The sequence below is a fragment of the Oncorhynchus mykiss genome, chromosome 2 (assembly GCF_013265735.2).
Source record: "Oncorhynchus mykiss isolate Arlee chromosome 2, USDA_OmykA_1.1, whole genome shotgun sequence".
NCBI lineage: Eukaryota > Metazoa > Chordata > Actinopteri > Salmoniformes > Salmonidae > Oncorhynchus > Oncorhynchus mykiss.
Genome location: NC_048566.1, coordinates 37,720,828 through 37,735,790, shown reverse-complemented (window position 1 = coordinate 37,735,790; position 14,963 = coordinate 37,720,828). Strand labels below are relative to the sequence as shown.

Genomic DNA, 14,963 nt, shown 5'->3' with positions numbered 1-14,963 from the left:
AGACAATCACTGATTGGAAATGACTAGACAAGTGAAAGCCATGTGGGGGAGCCCTCTCATTCTTCCTGTCCACTTATCAGAGAATCCTCTCTTTGAATACAATACCCTTGCAGCTGATAGGCAGAGCCCTGTTGCATTGTTAGATGTTGACCAACATTTTAACGTTGTGTTTTAATCTGTTTCAATAAAAAACAGTACTTCTTCCAAAAGCAAATCTGTGGTAAACAGTATTTTAAGTACTTTTAAATAAAAAGACAAATGTCTCTTCACTCTGATCTTGACAGTGCTTTAAAATCTCAAATCCCTCTAAAGTGCGGGTGTGTGAAGCAGTGTTTCCTTTCAACAGGGAAATTCCACTTTCCCTCAGATATAAATTGAATTACTTCACTTTGCACAGAGCGACACAGAGGCAGCATTATGCAAGGTTCAGCTGATACCCCTGGACTGACACTTTACCACGTTAATCGCATCATGCGGCGGTTTCAATAAACTGCACGCTTTGATATGGTAAGCGTCCCCCTGAGCCATTCAAAGAGGGTGTATAAGGTGGTATTATGCCACCACCTCTATGACTGCTCCTGCATCTTAAATGGCATTTTTTTCCCTACATGGTGCACTACTTTATGACCAATGCCCTATAGGGAAATAGGGCACTAAATAGGCAACAGGGTACCATTTGGGACACAGGGTGCTTCTCTCTCTTTGCACATAAGCCACTATATCTTTTGGCTTAATTGAATAAACCCCCATGAACGATCAGGGGGTGGGGGGGGGGGGGGGGGGGTGGGGTGGGGGGGGGGGGGGGGGGGGGGCTGGGGGGGGTACTTGCTGCAACAAAAACGACGGGTGGTTATCAGATTACGTTAGGGGAAACTGGGGTAACATCGGAGGCAAACGCTTAGATTTATCGCAAGGTGCACAGCTGTGCTTTTATTTGAGAGAAGTAGGCTCAAGAAGCACCAGGAAACAAAAAGCACCATTACAACATGCCACAGCAGGCCAGAAGGCCCCAGCACTAACAAAATGAGTTCCTACCTCTTATCTGCTACAGTCAGTGTGCATTTCGGTTCAACGTAATTACTTTTAATAACAGTACTTTGAATCCAGTAAGGCAAGGGCATATTTGAGGTCTAGCAGTAGAGGTAATTACATGCAGACTGTCTCGGGTTTCAACCTTGCAGAAATCTGAAGTATGGGGAGTGAGAAGGAGGGATTGTGGGAGAAGGGAGGAGGAAGGAGAAGCAAGGCTTCCAGTGTCCACAGAGGCTACATGTAAGGGCTGTCTATGGACGGAGAATTATACAGCTCTCGCCTCCACTGACTCAAAGGCACACTGACAAGGCACACATGAGATCTTGGCATATTGGCAGGGAGCAGCACAGTGGCCATGCTAATTTAGAACATGCATAGCATTGAGGAGTAGGACAAATATCATGCTATAGGGAACTTTTATAATGCTGGTGTCAAATAGACAATTATTTTGTGAAATAAACACATACTTTCAGTTAATAACTGATCTTAGGTCATTTAATAATGTCCCCAGTGATCTGATTTCAGTTTTGACATCTGTCGTCGTTTGAATAGGATGGCGTAGTGCCAGTTGAGCCAATTAAAAAGTGTGTGTGTGTGTGTTCATATTGAAGAGATCAACAGCTCTACATTCCCCTTGTGGATGTGACTTAAATATGGTCCTCCTTCCCTTCATCTCCCCTAATGTTTCCCTTCGTTGACACTCAACATCTGCTAGGCAGCAACTAGAGACATGAAATAAACATTAACTGAGTCATGTTCCCTCCCTGTCCACATTAAGTATGCAGTACACTCTACAGAGAGCCAAGAACGGACAACTCATATGGTCACAGGGCCAAACAAGTCTTCTTGGGCCAAAGGGGACATTTCATGCAATACTCAGCAGAGGCCTATCAAAATACTAAAACATACAGGGAGAAAATCCGATCTTGTTTGAGGGAGAAAAAAAAGAAGGAAAACAATTTAACAATATAGCCTACATTTGAAGAAGACACAGTACGCTCCAGCTTTTGATACTTCAAAAGACTGGCCTTCTTAGCCCGGGTTTTCCTTCATAACTGGGACTGCGAACACAAATATAGATTGCATCTCAGTGAATGAAGGAATTAGATCCGGGAGAAACCCTCTGTCTGGACTCCTGCCACAGTGGAATGACAATTACACTGATCCATGATGGTATAACGTATTTATCCCAGATTTACTGCACTTTACTATGATGATGAAGGCTGAATTTACCAGAAGGCATATATATTACTTCTATGAGGTTCTTTACGTAAGCAGCTCCCAGCTTTGTACTCCAATTGTGACAATGGAACATATGGGACAACAAACATGACCTTTATAGTAAAAACTAGTCTCTCATGACAGACTGTTGACATACATGTTTACAAATGAAGTAGCTAATCAGGGAATGTGAAAATTGGATCTGGGTTCCGAGATTAAGTATAAACACATTTGCCATTCAGCAAGGGTGATGTGACTTTTGATTCCTATCCTCTCTTTATAATTCCTGTATAAAATGGCAAAATAACTGCATTTAGTGGTAATAAATTATATATTACATGATTATACAGGTAACTGATAAAATAAAGGAAACACCAACATAAAGTATCTTAATAGTGTGTTGGGCCATCACGAGCCAGAACAGCTTCAATGCACCTCGGCATAGTTTCTACAAGTGTCTGAAACTATTTCGGAGGGATGCGACACCATTCTTCCACGAGAAATTCCATAACTTGGTGTTTTGTTGATGGTGGTGGAAAACACTGTCTCAGCCGCCGTTACATAACACCCCATAAGTGTTCAATTGGGTTGAGATCTGGTGACTGAGACGGCCATGGCATATGTTTTACATTGTTTTCATGCTCATCGAACCATTTAGTGACCACTCGTGCCCTCTGGATAGGGGCACTGTAATCTTATGGGGGGGGGCATAGCCATGGTAGCCAAAATGATGGCAAAAATAATGGCCTGCCCAGCATTTTTATACATGATGGGATGCTATAATGGGATGCTATAATGCTACAACACCTGTGTGGAAGCACCTGCGTTCAATATACTTTGTATCATTTACTCAACATGGAAGGAAAACATGTGATGGAAGTAGACACTGGGCTGACGTCCTATGAAAACAAGGTGCACACACACAATGTGGGGCTGGTACAATTACCATATACTCATGCAGTTGAGTCCCTTTATGCGGTAACATGGACTCTTTACAACGTGATGAAACTGTGTTGCTCTTTGTTGAAACAAGCAAGGTCTTGTAGCAAATGAGTCGTCGGTTGGCTAGGCAACGCCCCCCTCCCTGCAGCAGCGGCACACATAGAAATAGAATGCATAGAACATGCTTGGATCCTCTAACCCTGGCAATTTGGCTGATAAACTCATTGGTACTCTCACAATGGCAGCCTGGTACTGTGGTGCAATCATTTCCGTGGTCATGTAGAAAGTTCATTCAAAATATTCTTTTGTAGAGAGGGTGATTGAGCGACAAACAGACACAATTTTTAAAATCAATAAAGGCAACAGGTCAAAACTGCAGGTCATGACAACAAGACTCCTCACCACTACCACCACCACCACTACCACCATGGACACATCGGTTGTGACTTACCTTGTATCTGGCCGAGCTTGTCTGGATGGGGAGGGGGTGGGCGAAAGAGAAGACAAGAGCAACTGTCAATCATGCAAAGCAGTGCACGTAGCCAGTGTGTCACTAGAGCCAAGGACAGTGACTTGTGAAATAAATAAACAAACAAAACAACTCAAGCAGGTGACAGGCAGCCATCTTGACTGACAAAAGAAATAGAGCCAGAGAAGTGTTAAGGCAAGTGGAAGCAGGGCATTGGCATACGCTACTATCAATTGAAAACGATTCTTTATCAATTGACGTTGGGTTAAACATTAAAGTTCAGAGCTGGGGATCTTTAAAGCATTTGTGAGTTCAAACAAAAAGGGGTTGGCTAGGCTATTGTTTTAATAAAACGCACATGAACATTTATTTGGAGCATGCACGTTGAAAACTGTGTCTTGAAAGCCAAATACTAAATCATCATTGGCTTGTTTTTCGTTCTCATTGAAGTGCTCAGCTTGAGCCACAGCCTAGGTTGGTTTGACGTTCATTCAACGTTTTCTAAATGTTTCTGTGATACATGTGCACACCATCTGTAGGCCTGAAAACAAAGCCAATGCCGACACAACCTAAAACAAAATCTGCCACCACCCCTTACCCCCCAACACTAGATGGCATCCTCTCCTTGTTTACAGAGTTTCGTCCTCTCAACCCCCCATCTCAGCTTACCCAGATATTTGGCCTTCTCCTCTCTCCGCTCCTTGGCCAGCTTCTGTCTGTCCTCTGACTTCACTGCGTCTAGGGTGAGAATGAGAGAACAAGAGAAAGAGCGAGAGAGAGGATGTGAACGTGACAGGTCATTGTACACAGAGAGAAGCCCCAATCCAGCCCCACATCGGCAGAGCGATGAAACGCTGGAAGCTGGCAGTCAAATCTGGCAACTATATCAGAGCCAGATAGAGACTCCACTCTAGTATCTAATAGAAGTGAATGAGCAATGTGGAAAACACTCTGATTAGGACTGATGGTTAGTCACCCCATGGCACACCTTGGCTACTGTGTCCTGGTGAGGATTAATGAGTGAACATGTAATTGCATTCAGTTAAGTAACGCACTCAATCCTAGACAGAATATGGCTATAAACAGGGTTTATGTTCTTCCAGCATTCAATTTAGCTGTTATTGACTTATGAGGAAATGCATTCCACATAAACAATCATGTTTGGAAGGTAGAGATGGCCTTTGTCCAACCTCGAGACAAAAACATTGTACATCAGAACAATCCGTTTCTATAGAGGTCCTCGTCGATCTTCAAGCAGAGCTGTCTTGCAAGTTATTGTATATGTTCAAAGTCCCTGATGGTGCTGACTGGAAAAAGGCGTGTGTATCTGTGTTACATTAGTGGAAAAAGGGAGAGGAGTGTTGATTTATCTTTTCCTACTGTAACATCTCTGGCGTCTGCATTCCTCTGAGCATTCCTCTGAGCATTCCTGTGAGCATTCCTCTGAGCATTGCACCGAGCATTACTTCCGAGCATTGCTTTGAGCAATCCTATGAGCATTCCTCCGAGCATTCCTCTGATCATTCCTCCGAGCATTCCTCTGATCATTCCTCCGAGCATTCCTCTGATCATTCCTCCGAGCATTCCTCTGAGCACCTTAACTCATGCCTGGGAAGCATAGTCCTACTGTTACAGGAATTCTACTGCACCCCTTTGGATTGTTTGGTATAGATTCTTTGTGGAACATTTCCCCTGACCAATTGGTTTTGAATGATATTTTTTAAAGATAATTCATGTAATTAGATGATCATGTTGTATATGATTCATTGCAGAATTATGACCTGAACTCCCTGAATGAAAACACCATACTGGAATTATTACAATGTAATTCTCAAATGCCAAGCACCATTTACTACCTTTTCATGACACTTTATCGGCATTTAACCAGCCAAGTTGGATTCTACTGTATGTGTGAAGGTTTCGGGCCTCATCTTCCACCCATTCCTTCCATAAACAGAGCATATGTTCTACATCCATGTCACGATTCATACCTCAGGGGATTGTAACACATTATAACAATATCATCACAGGGCTGAAACAATCCACCAGATACGCAAGAAAAACAGCAGCCTCCCTATTACATCCTCTGACCCACTTTGACACTACGTCTGATTATGTATAGTGCTGTGTGTGTGTGTGTGTGTGTGTGTGTGTGTGTGTGTGTGTGTGTGTGTGTAGGCCCTGACCATCCCGATGAGTCCCCCCACAGGAGCCTCAGAGACCGAAACAGAATCAAGTTGGCCCAGAAACACTGCAGCGTATTTGGGTTCCAGACTGTTAGCAGCCCACTCCTCAAATCTCAACAATACTGTTCTCTCTCATCTCTTTTACTTGCCTTTTTGAAAGGAATAGAGGAGCAGTTTTATACATAGCTCTCATGGCAGATTGTAGTACTAGCTAACGCACACAGGATTTGGTTCTGGGGTCCGAGTTGTAATGCAACTTTTGTCTGGGCATATCCAATGGGTATCCGTTAAATGGATACCTTCTCTCATTGGACGAAGATGGGCCTGCCTTTCTGGCTATACAGTGCCTTCAGAAAGTATTCGTATCCCTTGGCAGCTTCATTAAATAGCACCTGCAAAACACCAGTCTCAACGTCAACAGTCAACAACTAGGCAGAGTTGAAAAGAAAAAGCTTTATCTCAGACTGGCCAATAAAAATAAAAGATTGAGATGGGCAAAAGAACACAGACACTGGACAGAAGAACAGAGGAACCTAGAAGGCCAGCATCCCGGAGTCGCCACTTCACTGTTGACGTTGGAGCTTTTGTTTTGCGAGTACTATTTAATGAAGCTGCCATTTGAGGACTTGTGAGGTGTCGGTTTCTCAAACTAGACATTCTAATGTACTTGTCCTCTTGCTCAGTTGTGCATCGGGGCCTCCCACTCCTCTTTAATATTCTGGTTAGAGCCCGTTTGTGCTGTTCTGTGAAGGGAGTAGTACACAGCGTTGTATGGGATCTTCAGTTTCTTGGCAATTTCTCACATGGAATAGTCTTTATTTCTCAGAACAAGAATAGACTGATGAGTTTCAGAAGAAAGATCTTTGTTTCTGGCCATTTTGAGCCTGTAATCGAACCCACAAATGTTGATGCTCCAGATACTCAACTTGTCTAAAGAAGTCCAGTTTTATTGCTTGTTTAATGAGAACAACAGTTTTCAGCAGTGCTAACATTATTGTAAAAGGTTTTTTTAATGATCAATTAGTCTTTTAAAATTATAAACTTGGATTAGCTAACACAACGTGCCATTGGAACACAGAAGGGATGGTTTCTGATAATGGGCCTCCATAGATATTCCATTAAAAATCAGCCGTTTCCAGCTACAATAGTCATTTACAACATTAACAATGTCTACACTGTATTTCTGATCAATTTAATGTTATTTTAATGGACCAAAAAAATGGCTTTTCTTTAAAAAACAAGGACATTTCTAAGTGACCCCAAACTTTTGAACAAAGTGTCATTCTTATAAAAAATTATTCAAGCTCTGTCTAATTGGTTGTTAATCATTGCTAGACAACCAGTTTCAAGTCTTACCATAGATTTTCAAGCAGATTTAAGTCAAAACTGTAACACGGCCATTCGCTGTCTTCTTGGTAAGCAAAACCAGTGTAGATTTGGCCTTGTGTTTTGTGTTTTAGGTTATTGTCCTGTGTACAGGCTTCCTTCTTTTCACTCTGTCAATTAGGTTAGTTAGTATTGTGGAGTAACTACAATGTTGCTGATCCATCCTCAGTTTTTTCCTATCACAGCTATTAAACTCTATAACTGTTTTAACGTCACCATTGGCCTCATGGTGAAATCCCTGAGATGTTCCTTCCTCTCCGGCAACTGAGTTAGGAATGACGCCTTCGTAGTGTGTAGAATGTAGATCTTTGTAGTGACTGGGTGTATTGATACACCATCCAAATTGTAATCAATAACTTGCTCAAATGAATAGTCAGTGTCTGCTTTTTTATTTTTACCCATCTACCAATAGGTGCCCTTCTTTGCTAGGCATTCGAAAACCTCCCTGGTCTTTGTGGTTGAATCTGTGTTTGAAAATCACTGCTCGAATGAGGGCCCATACAGATATTTGTATGTGTGTGGTACAGAGTTGATGTTGTCATTGAAAAATCATGAGAAAACACTAGTATTTCACACAGTGGGAGTTCATGCAACTTATTATGAGAATTGTTAAGCAAATGCTTACTCCTGAACTTACTTAGGCTTGCCATAACAAAGGGAATGAATACTTATTGACTCAAGACATTTCAGCTTTTCGTTTTAAATTCATTTGTAAACATTTCAAAAAACATCATTCTTCTTTGACATTATAGGGCATTGTGTGTAGGCCAGTGACACAAAATCTGACACAACTAAATGTGGAAAAAGTCAAGGGGTGTAAATACTTTCCGAAGGCACTGTATTTATGTCCACGGGAAACCCACAAGAAAGTGTTATAGTAAAAACCAAGTCTCCATAGCAACAAAGTGCCGTGGAGAGGGTGTGTGCGCGTGTGTGCGACATGCGTGTGTATGTGGCTGGCTGAACTGAAGCAGCAGGGCCCCCTGACAGTGACAGTGAAGGGTAAAATCCCCGGTCTTTTAAAGATCTCTTGAAAACACAGGGACACTGAAAACCTCCCAGGGAGCAAGGGACCGCCGGTGGCCAAGTGCCATGAGCTGTCAGACCCGAGTCTGAGATGTGACAAAGTTTAATTAAGGCGGACATTACGGAGGTAGTGCTCCCAAACACATGACTTGCCATTTAACTTAGCTAATTAAGAGCTGCAGAGTGTTTCTCGTCCTTTTCCTCTTCCTCCTACCCCCAGGGTAAGATTAAAAACAGAGGTAAGCTTGCATGACTGAGCAGAAAGGCAACCTGAAGGAGAGGAAGTGACAGAACTTGTTTGAGAATGTGCTGTCTCAGAGGTTTGTTGACTTATTGGTGCTCAAATGCTTCTAACAGAGACATAACATTATACGCCTTATCATAAGACACTACAAATGCTTATGACAGATTATAAAGCATTACACCTGTAGGCTTTAAGTAAAGTGTTACCAATATCTTTTACATTACAAAAGCTGATCTGAGATCTGTTGTCTATTGAGAGATCCTGCAGTTCAATTAGATTGTCACTAAAATGAGCTCCTTGATTGGACTATCTGATCCGGCACACCAAAACCAGTCTTCTACTTTGGCGTTACTGTGATAATCAGTCAGTAGAACTATTTTGGTTCAGCTCTGCCACCTCACGCTACTGTTAAATAGACCATGACCACAGTCAATAGATTACTGGGCAAAGAATAAAATGGGCAGAGAGAAAATAAGATTATGTTCACAAAAACCCCCCAAACACATTTCTTAGTGTTTGCATTAGCCAGCACTTGGGGTAGGACAAGTAGTGGCATTGTAGAAACAAACGTGGTGGTGGTGCAACAGCAGGTCAAGCTGGTCTAAATGACCCCCTGGCATCACTCAGTGAAATGTGATGCCCAGTCTGGTTAATTCCTCCAACTTTCATTTGAGACCGGAGGTGATTAGCGAGCAGGCTAGCTATAGCCCGTAAGCGACTAGCCTGGTAGCGAATAGCATTAGCCATCCACTCAACATTACATCAGATATTACCCCAAAAATACAATGTTGGCTAAATTCTATAAACCCATAGCAACACAATTACAGCTTAATGGATTTTGTCAAGTGAGCTGTAAGCGCTGTAACTAACCACCTGCAGCATGTCTATTGGATTTTCCCCCAGCACTGAAAGCCTGTGGTCAGCATAATTCTGGACTGAACCATGTTGTTTTCCCAAGGGGTCGGATGACATCATCTGAGCACTGAGGTAATTGCTCAATAATCACAGGGCACTGCTGAAGATAGCCTTTATTATACAACCATGGATATCTAATGCGGTGTTCATACCCCTGAAAATGGTCATAAACTACTTCAAATGCTCTATGGTAGATAGAAACACATACTAATGGGTAGCCATTTTCACACCATTTCCTTTATTACCGGTAACACCACAGTATAGGGAGACTTACCTTTATTACGTTTGGGGCTAGAACTTGAGCCAGGCCTGGGCGATGTCGGTGTAGCAGGTGACTTCGGGATGACGTCCAGTTTCGTGGGGGTCCCCACTCTCCTTTCTTTGTCTTTTTTCGTGTAGGTTTCCATTATCTGGGCTGGGCCTGTTTTAGGGTGGCTTGTCAACCCCTCAGTGTCTTGCTTTGTGAGGTTTGGGTCCTGAGCCGGGTGGGGAGCTGGTCAGAGAAAGAGGCAAAAAGAAGCCAGGTGAGAAAATGGCGGAGTGAGAAGTGTAACACACCACAGTACAGAGATGGAATTCAACCTGTCCTCATTCCAAAGCAACTGCTTGTCTGGAGGTGGGTCTGAGTGACGTTGTATTGCTCTACTTTATAGTCTAGGATGTAACAGGTGCAACAGGTGGAATCAAGGTATATTAAGAAACCCCTTCTCCATGGGGGTTTGCCTAACAGTATACTGTACATACATACCGTACCAGCAAGTCATAGTACGCGATCAACAGAGAACACAGGCATTGTGCATTGTGGTCTCTGTTGAGCTACTCAACTAACTCTCAGCCTCAATAATGTAAAACTATAAACACACAAGAATGATAAAGCACAACATGACAAGAACGATACATCTCACCCACTGGCAAACCTTAAAGTCTAAATGACTCAAGATATGCTTAGTCCACTAGCACTCTAATACAAGATCTCGGTTCTCTGGTCTGGCTCTCTAACTTTACCCCACACTCCTCTCTCCCAGAACGACCGGCTGATTTATCGACAGTCAGGGCTGAGTGAATTCTCTCCCTGGCAGAACAAAACAAGGTAATTGCCTCTCTGCCTCTTGATGATTCTACTGGGGAGGAACGGATTGATTTAGTGAGAGGAGGGGGAAAAAATAATTGCAGGTTCCTCTCTTTATGACAAAGGTCATCATTAATTTAGCCAGAGAACATTTTAAAAGCGTACTCTGTAGTTTCATACTAAAAAAGTACTGTCTGGTCTTGTTGAGTATTTTTTTGAGTAAATTGAACACTGGCTTACGTGGCACTAAGTGTGTTATTGTGTGTGTACAGGTTCAGTGGGTCTTGATTGTGTGTGCATTTCATCCTGTGACCACATAAGACAATGGGATCACAGGTTGCACCTGCAAAAACCTTTAGGAATAGAAACAGTTGGACAGGGTGTTGGTTACGAGAGCTCCACAGCTGGGTCAGTGCCTCAGTGGCAGTGTGACTCACACTTGGCAGCTTGAGCCTGAAGCTCCCTGCTCAAACATAACTTTGCCCAGGCTTTGGAGGCCTCACAAAGGCCTAGGGAGAAATGTTTGGCTCCTTTGTCCACTCAGCACTGTCACCCTACATTCCCTATGCAACATTCAGCATTGAGCTGAGTTTCTTCCACATAGTCTCTCAGGGTAAACACTGGGGCAACGTGCTTTAAATGACTCATCCAGGGCTAAAAACAATGACGGTGGAGCAGGTATGTCACAAAGGACCATTGACAGGAGATTTACTCTCTTCTGTGCAACACAGTGGCAAGTATGATAATGCCACACAGTGCAGCAATGCTGGAAGCTGAAAATAGTGTATAACTTTGGAAATTCAATATGATGTACTTAGTATCGCATCTAGCTGCATGTAGCCTATACAGTATAGCTATATTGTTTTGAAGAGTACTCTGATACTGAACTGTAGGTGTGTGTATAGAAATTGAATGACTAGAACGGATACGCCCATCTAGTCATTCTATTTCTATGGGAACAGATCTCCTCCATATTGACATTGTCGTTCTCAGTCACCTGCCATCTGTTGTACAGTCTACCTGGCACAGAGAGACACACACAGCCAACCAGACCTCCTCCATCACATACACTATGCATTTTTGTGGGAAGCTGGCATGCACCTGGCAGAGTGAAACCTGTGTGAATTATACATGTTATGGTCTGCTTGAGGTAGTGATGGAAATAAGACCGGCATTCAGGCAACCTGCTGCCAACCTCCGCAAAGAACAGAGAGTGGGTGGGCATGGGTGGCCAACCAAGTCAACAGGGAGAACCAATGCATTATTACCACAAAAAAAGAAGGACCCACTCCATGAAGCATATTGTATATCAATATCAACAGCATTTGACATTTAAACTTTTAATTTTAACTGACTCACATCATCGGAGAGTGCTACATGTACTTATGTTACGTTAAGCAAAAACGAGAAGCATTCTAGTCACTCCTAGCTACTCCTCTAGTCATAACTGACTGAGCTCTCCTGCATCCCTCTGTTGACATAGACCGTATGGAAAAGACAAGCCAGAGCTCAGCTCATGGAAAAGCTCATTATCAGTTCTGGAATGAGAGCATTTACTCTGATTACTCTTAGTAGGACATTGGCGCCATGGGCTTCCTTGAGAGGTGAGACTGGGGCGAGAGAAAGACAGCGACAGAGACATCGATGGAAAGAGAGAGAGAGAGAGAGTGCTGGCATGCGAGATGAGCTGAGACGAGTCTACGGGGGAGCTCAGCTGAGACGAGACAGATACACAGCGGTCCCCTGCTCAAAGCCTGCCACTGTTAAATAAGTACTTGGCCAGCGAGGTGGATGAGCTCAGTGATGCACTCAGAGAGAGAGGAGCCATTGTTGGTGTCTCTGTATGGCAACGGGCCTGCTGCCAAACACACTGCAATGACAGGGAGAAGTGTCAGAGGGGAAGATATATAGAGAGGGGGAAACAGGAAGAGGGCAGAGAGAGAGAGAGAGAGGACAGAGACAGGGGGAGAGTGAGAGAGAGAGAAGAGAAGAGATATAAGTAGAAAGGGAGAGAGAAACAGAAAGAGGGAGAGAGAGAGCTTGTGCAGAGGATGGCAACTAGAATCTATGACTAGGGTGGCTGGATGGCAGGAAGCTTGGCCCCGGTGATGTACTGGGCCGTACGCACCACCCTCTGTAGTGCCTTGCAGTCGGAAGCCGAGCAGTTGCCATACCAGGCAGTGAGGCAAATCGTCAGGATGCTCTCAATAGTGAAGCTGTAAAACCTTTTGAGGATCTGAGGACCCATGCCAAATCTTTTCAGTCTCCATAGGGGGAAAAGGTTTTGTCGGGCCCTCTTCACGACTGTCTTGGTGTGCTTGGACCATGTTAGTTTGTTGGTGATGTGGACGCCAAGGAATATGTTGGTGATGTGGACGCCCCATCGATGAGAATGGAGGTGTGCTCCGTCCTCCTTTCTCCTTTGTCTTGGTCACGTTGAGGGAGAGGTTGTTATCCTTGCACCACGCGGTCAGGTCTCTGACCTCCTCCCTATAGGCTGTCTCATCGTTGTCAGTGATCAGGCCTATCAATGTTGTGTGTTGCAGTCGTGCCTGGACGTGCAGTCAAGAGTGAACAGGGAGTACAGGAGGGGACACACGCCTGAGGAGCCCCGTGTTGAGGATCAGTGTGGCAGATGTGTCGTTACCACCTGGGGGCGGCCCATCAGGAAGTCCAGGATCCAGTTGCAGAGGGAGGTGTTTAGTCCCAGGGTCCTTAGCTTAGTGATGAGCTTTGAGGGCACTATGGTGCTGTACTCTGAGGAAGCATATCATAGCATACTCATTAACACCTGAGGACTATGGTCATAAAGAACACAATGGGTAGCAGTGCTGAGTGCGACCGCTCTGATAATCTGCATGATATATACAGTGTAGTGTCTATGATATAAATTTGCAAGAAAGCCCAGTCTGGAGGCACATTGTGTATGCTGAATACAAATTAAACCGTATACTACTAAGCGTAAGAGTTAGAGGAAATGAGAAGAGGTGTTGTTTTGTGTTGTGCTGCAGGCTAGGGGAGGTTTGGCTGATTAATATTCCATGGTGTTTTGGTGCAGTGGAGAGAAACGAGGGTCATTATGGATGTGATATTCTGGCTGCCTGCAGCCCTGCACTTTCGGACAACAGAGAAGGGATTGCTGATACAAAGACCAAGAGAATAGACACTATATTTGTCTCACTGAATAATATTCTATGTTAGTGACATTTAGTCATCTGTGCCCGTACTAGGAGTGCTGTTCTAGGACCAGTTTGGACATTAATACGATAATGAGTAAGATGACATGGACAAACAGGAGCTGATCCTAGATCAGCACTCCTACTTTGAGATGCTTTATGAATACGGGTACTGAGCAACAAGCCTGGTAACCCCATGCCAGTTACCCTGACAGGATTGGGGCACAGCACAGCACAGCAACAAAATGTTAACACGCTAGCTGCAATTTAACACACTGTGGTTTTCAAAATGCAAATCTGATATTTGCGCCGATGTACTCAATGAATTCCAACATAACCATTACTTGACTTACTGTCGAATAACCATTCAAATACTACCTTCTGGCGTCAGTGACCCAAGTCTTCTGAGTGTAAAAACGGCTAAAAACAACTTAATTCAAGAAGTGAATGCAATAGGCATGCTATGATGTAGACACTGCTGTCCAGCTGTGTGTATATTCAAGTGCCAAATGTCTTAGAAATAACTGTTTCACAATCATTCAGTCACATTATTACTCACAGAATAAACTGGAACTCTCTCTTTCTACATTTTGAAGAGACCAAATACAGTGCGCATTTACACATGCACACACACACACCGACTTAATGTGTTTTTAGGCTTCTTGGAGTGTCCCTACCACTCTAAATGCTGCCTTGCACAGACCTTGAGAAGTGCCACTAGAATCAATCTAAATAATGAACACTATGACACTGCATATTTCCATGTTGAAGAGGGTCGCTACTTTCTATCTAACCTGGGTTCACATACTATTTGACATTTTTCAAATACTTTGAGAATTTACTTCAGCTTGCCTGGAGTGCAAGATGGGTAGCGTTTGCACTGTCGTGACTATTCTAATGGTCCCATTGTACCAGACAAGCTGAATAAAACACGGATAAAGTATTTGAAATGCTTTCAAATAGTATTTGAGCCCAGGTCTGCTGTGGGTATATAGAGACAAACAGTGAAAAGCAGAGGTTTGAGCAGTCCAGGTCGGGGCCCAGAAAGTGGGACAGACCAGCTTCAGGAATCTGAGGCATACTGGTCCTGTACACTGTCCAGTTAATTTATTTTATTGTTGCTCTTTAATTATTTGTAATTTCTTTTCTTTTTTTCTATTTTTTAACATAAGTTTATTTAGTAAATACTTTCTTAATATGTATTTTTTTCTTTAAACTGCACTTTTGGTTAAGGGCTTGTAAGTAAGCATTTCACTGTAAAGTCTACACCTGTTATATTTGCATGTGACAAATAACA

At 43.3% G+C, this 14,963-nt stretch overlaps 1 protein-coding gene across 10 annotated transcripts in view; it reads right to left on the bottom strand.

Annotated features, from left to right (window-relative positions):
- The window catches only part of LOC110501519 (MAP7 domain-containing protein 1), a 64,501-nt gene that overhangs the window by 27,925 nt on the left and 21,613 nt on the right, over positions 1-14,963 (bottom strand). For 8 of the 10 annotated variants that reach the window (XM_036947634.1, XM_036947647.1, XM_036947642.1 and 5 more), the window contains exons 2-4: positions 9,696-9,914; positions 4,334-4,402; positions 3,647-3,667 (exon numbers count right to left, since the gene is read on the bottom strand). In XM_036947634.1, the coding sequence (XP_036803529.1) occupies positions 3,647-3,667; positions 4,334-4,402; positions 9,696-9,914 (309 nt within the window). The remainder of the gene's footprint in view (positions 1-3,646; positions 3,668-4,333; positions 4,403-9,695; positions 9,915-14,963) is intronic. The other 2 variants (XM_036947657.1, XM_036947693.1) reach the window with 1 other exon arrangement.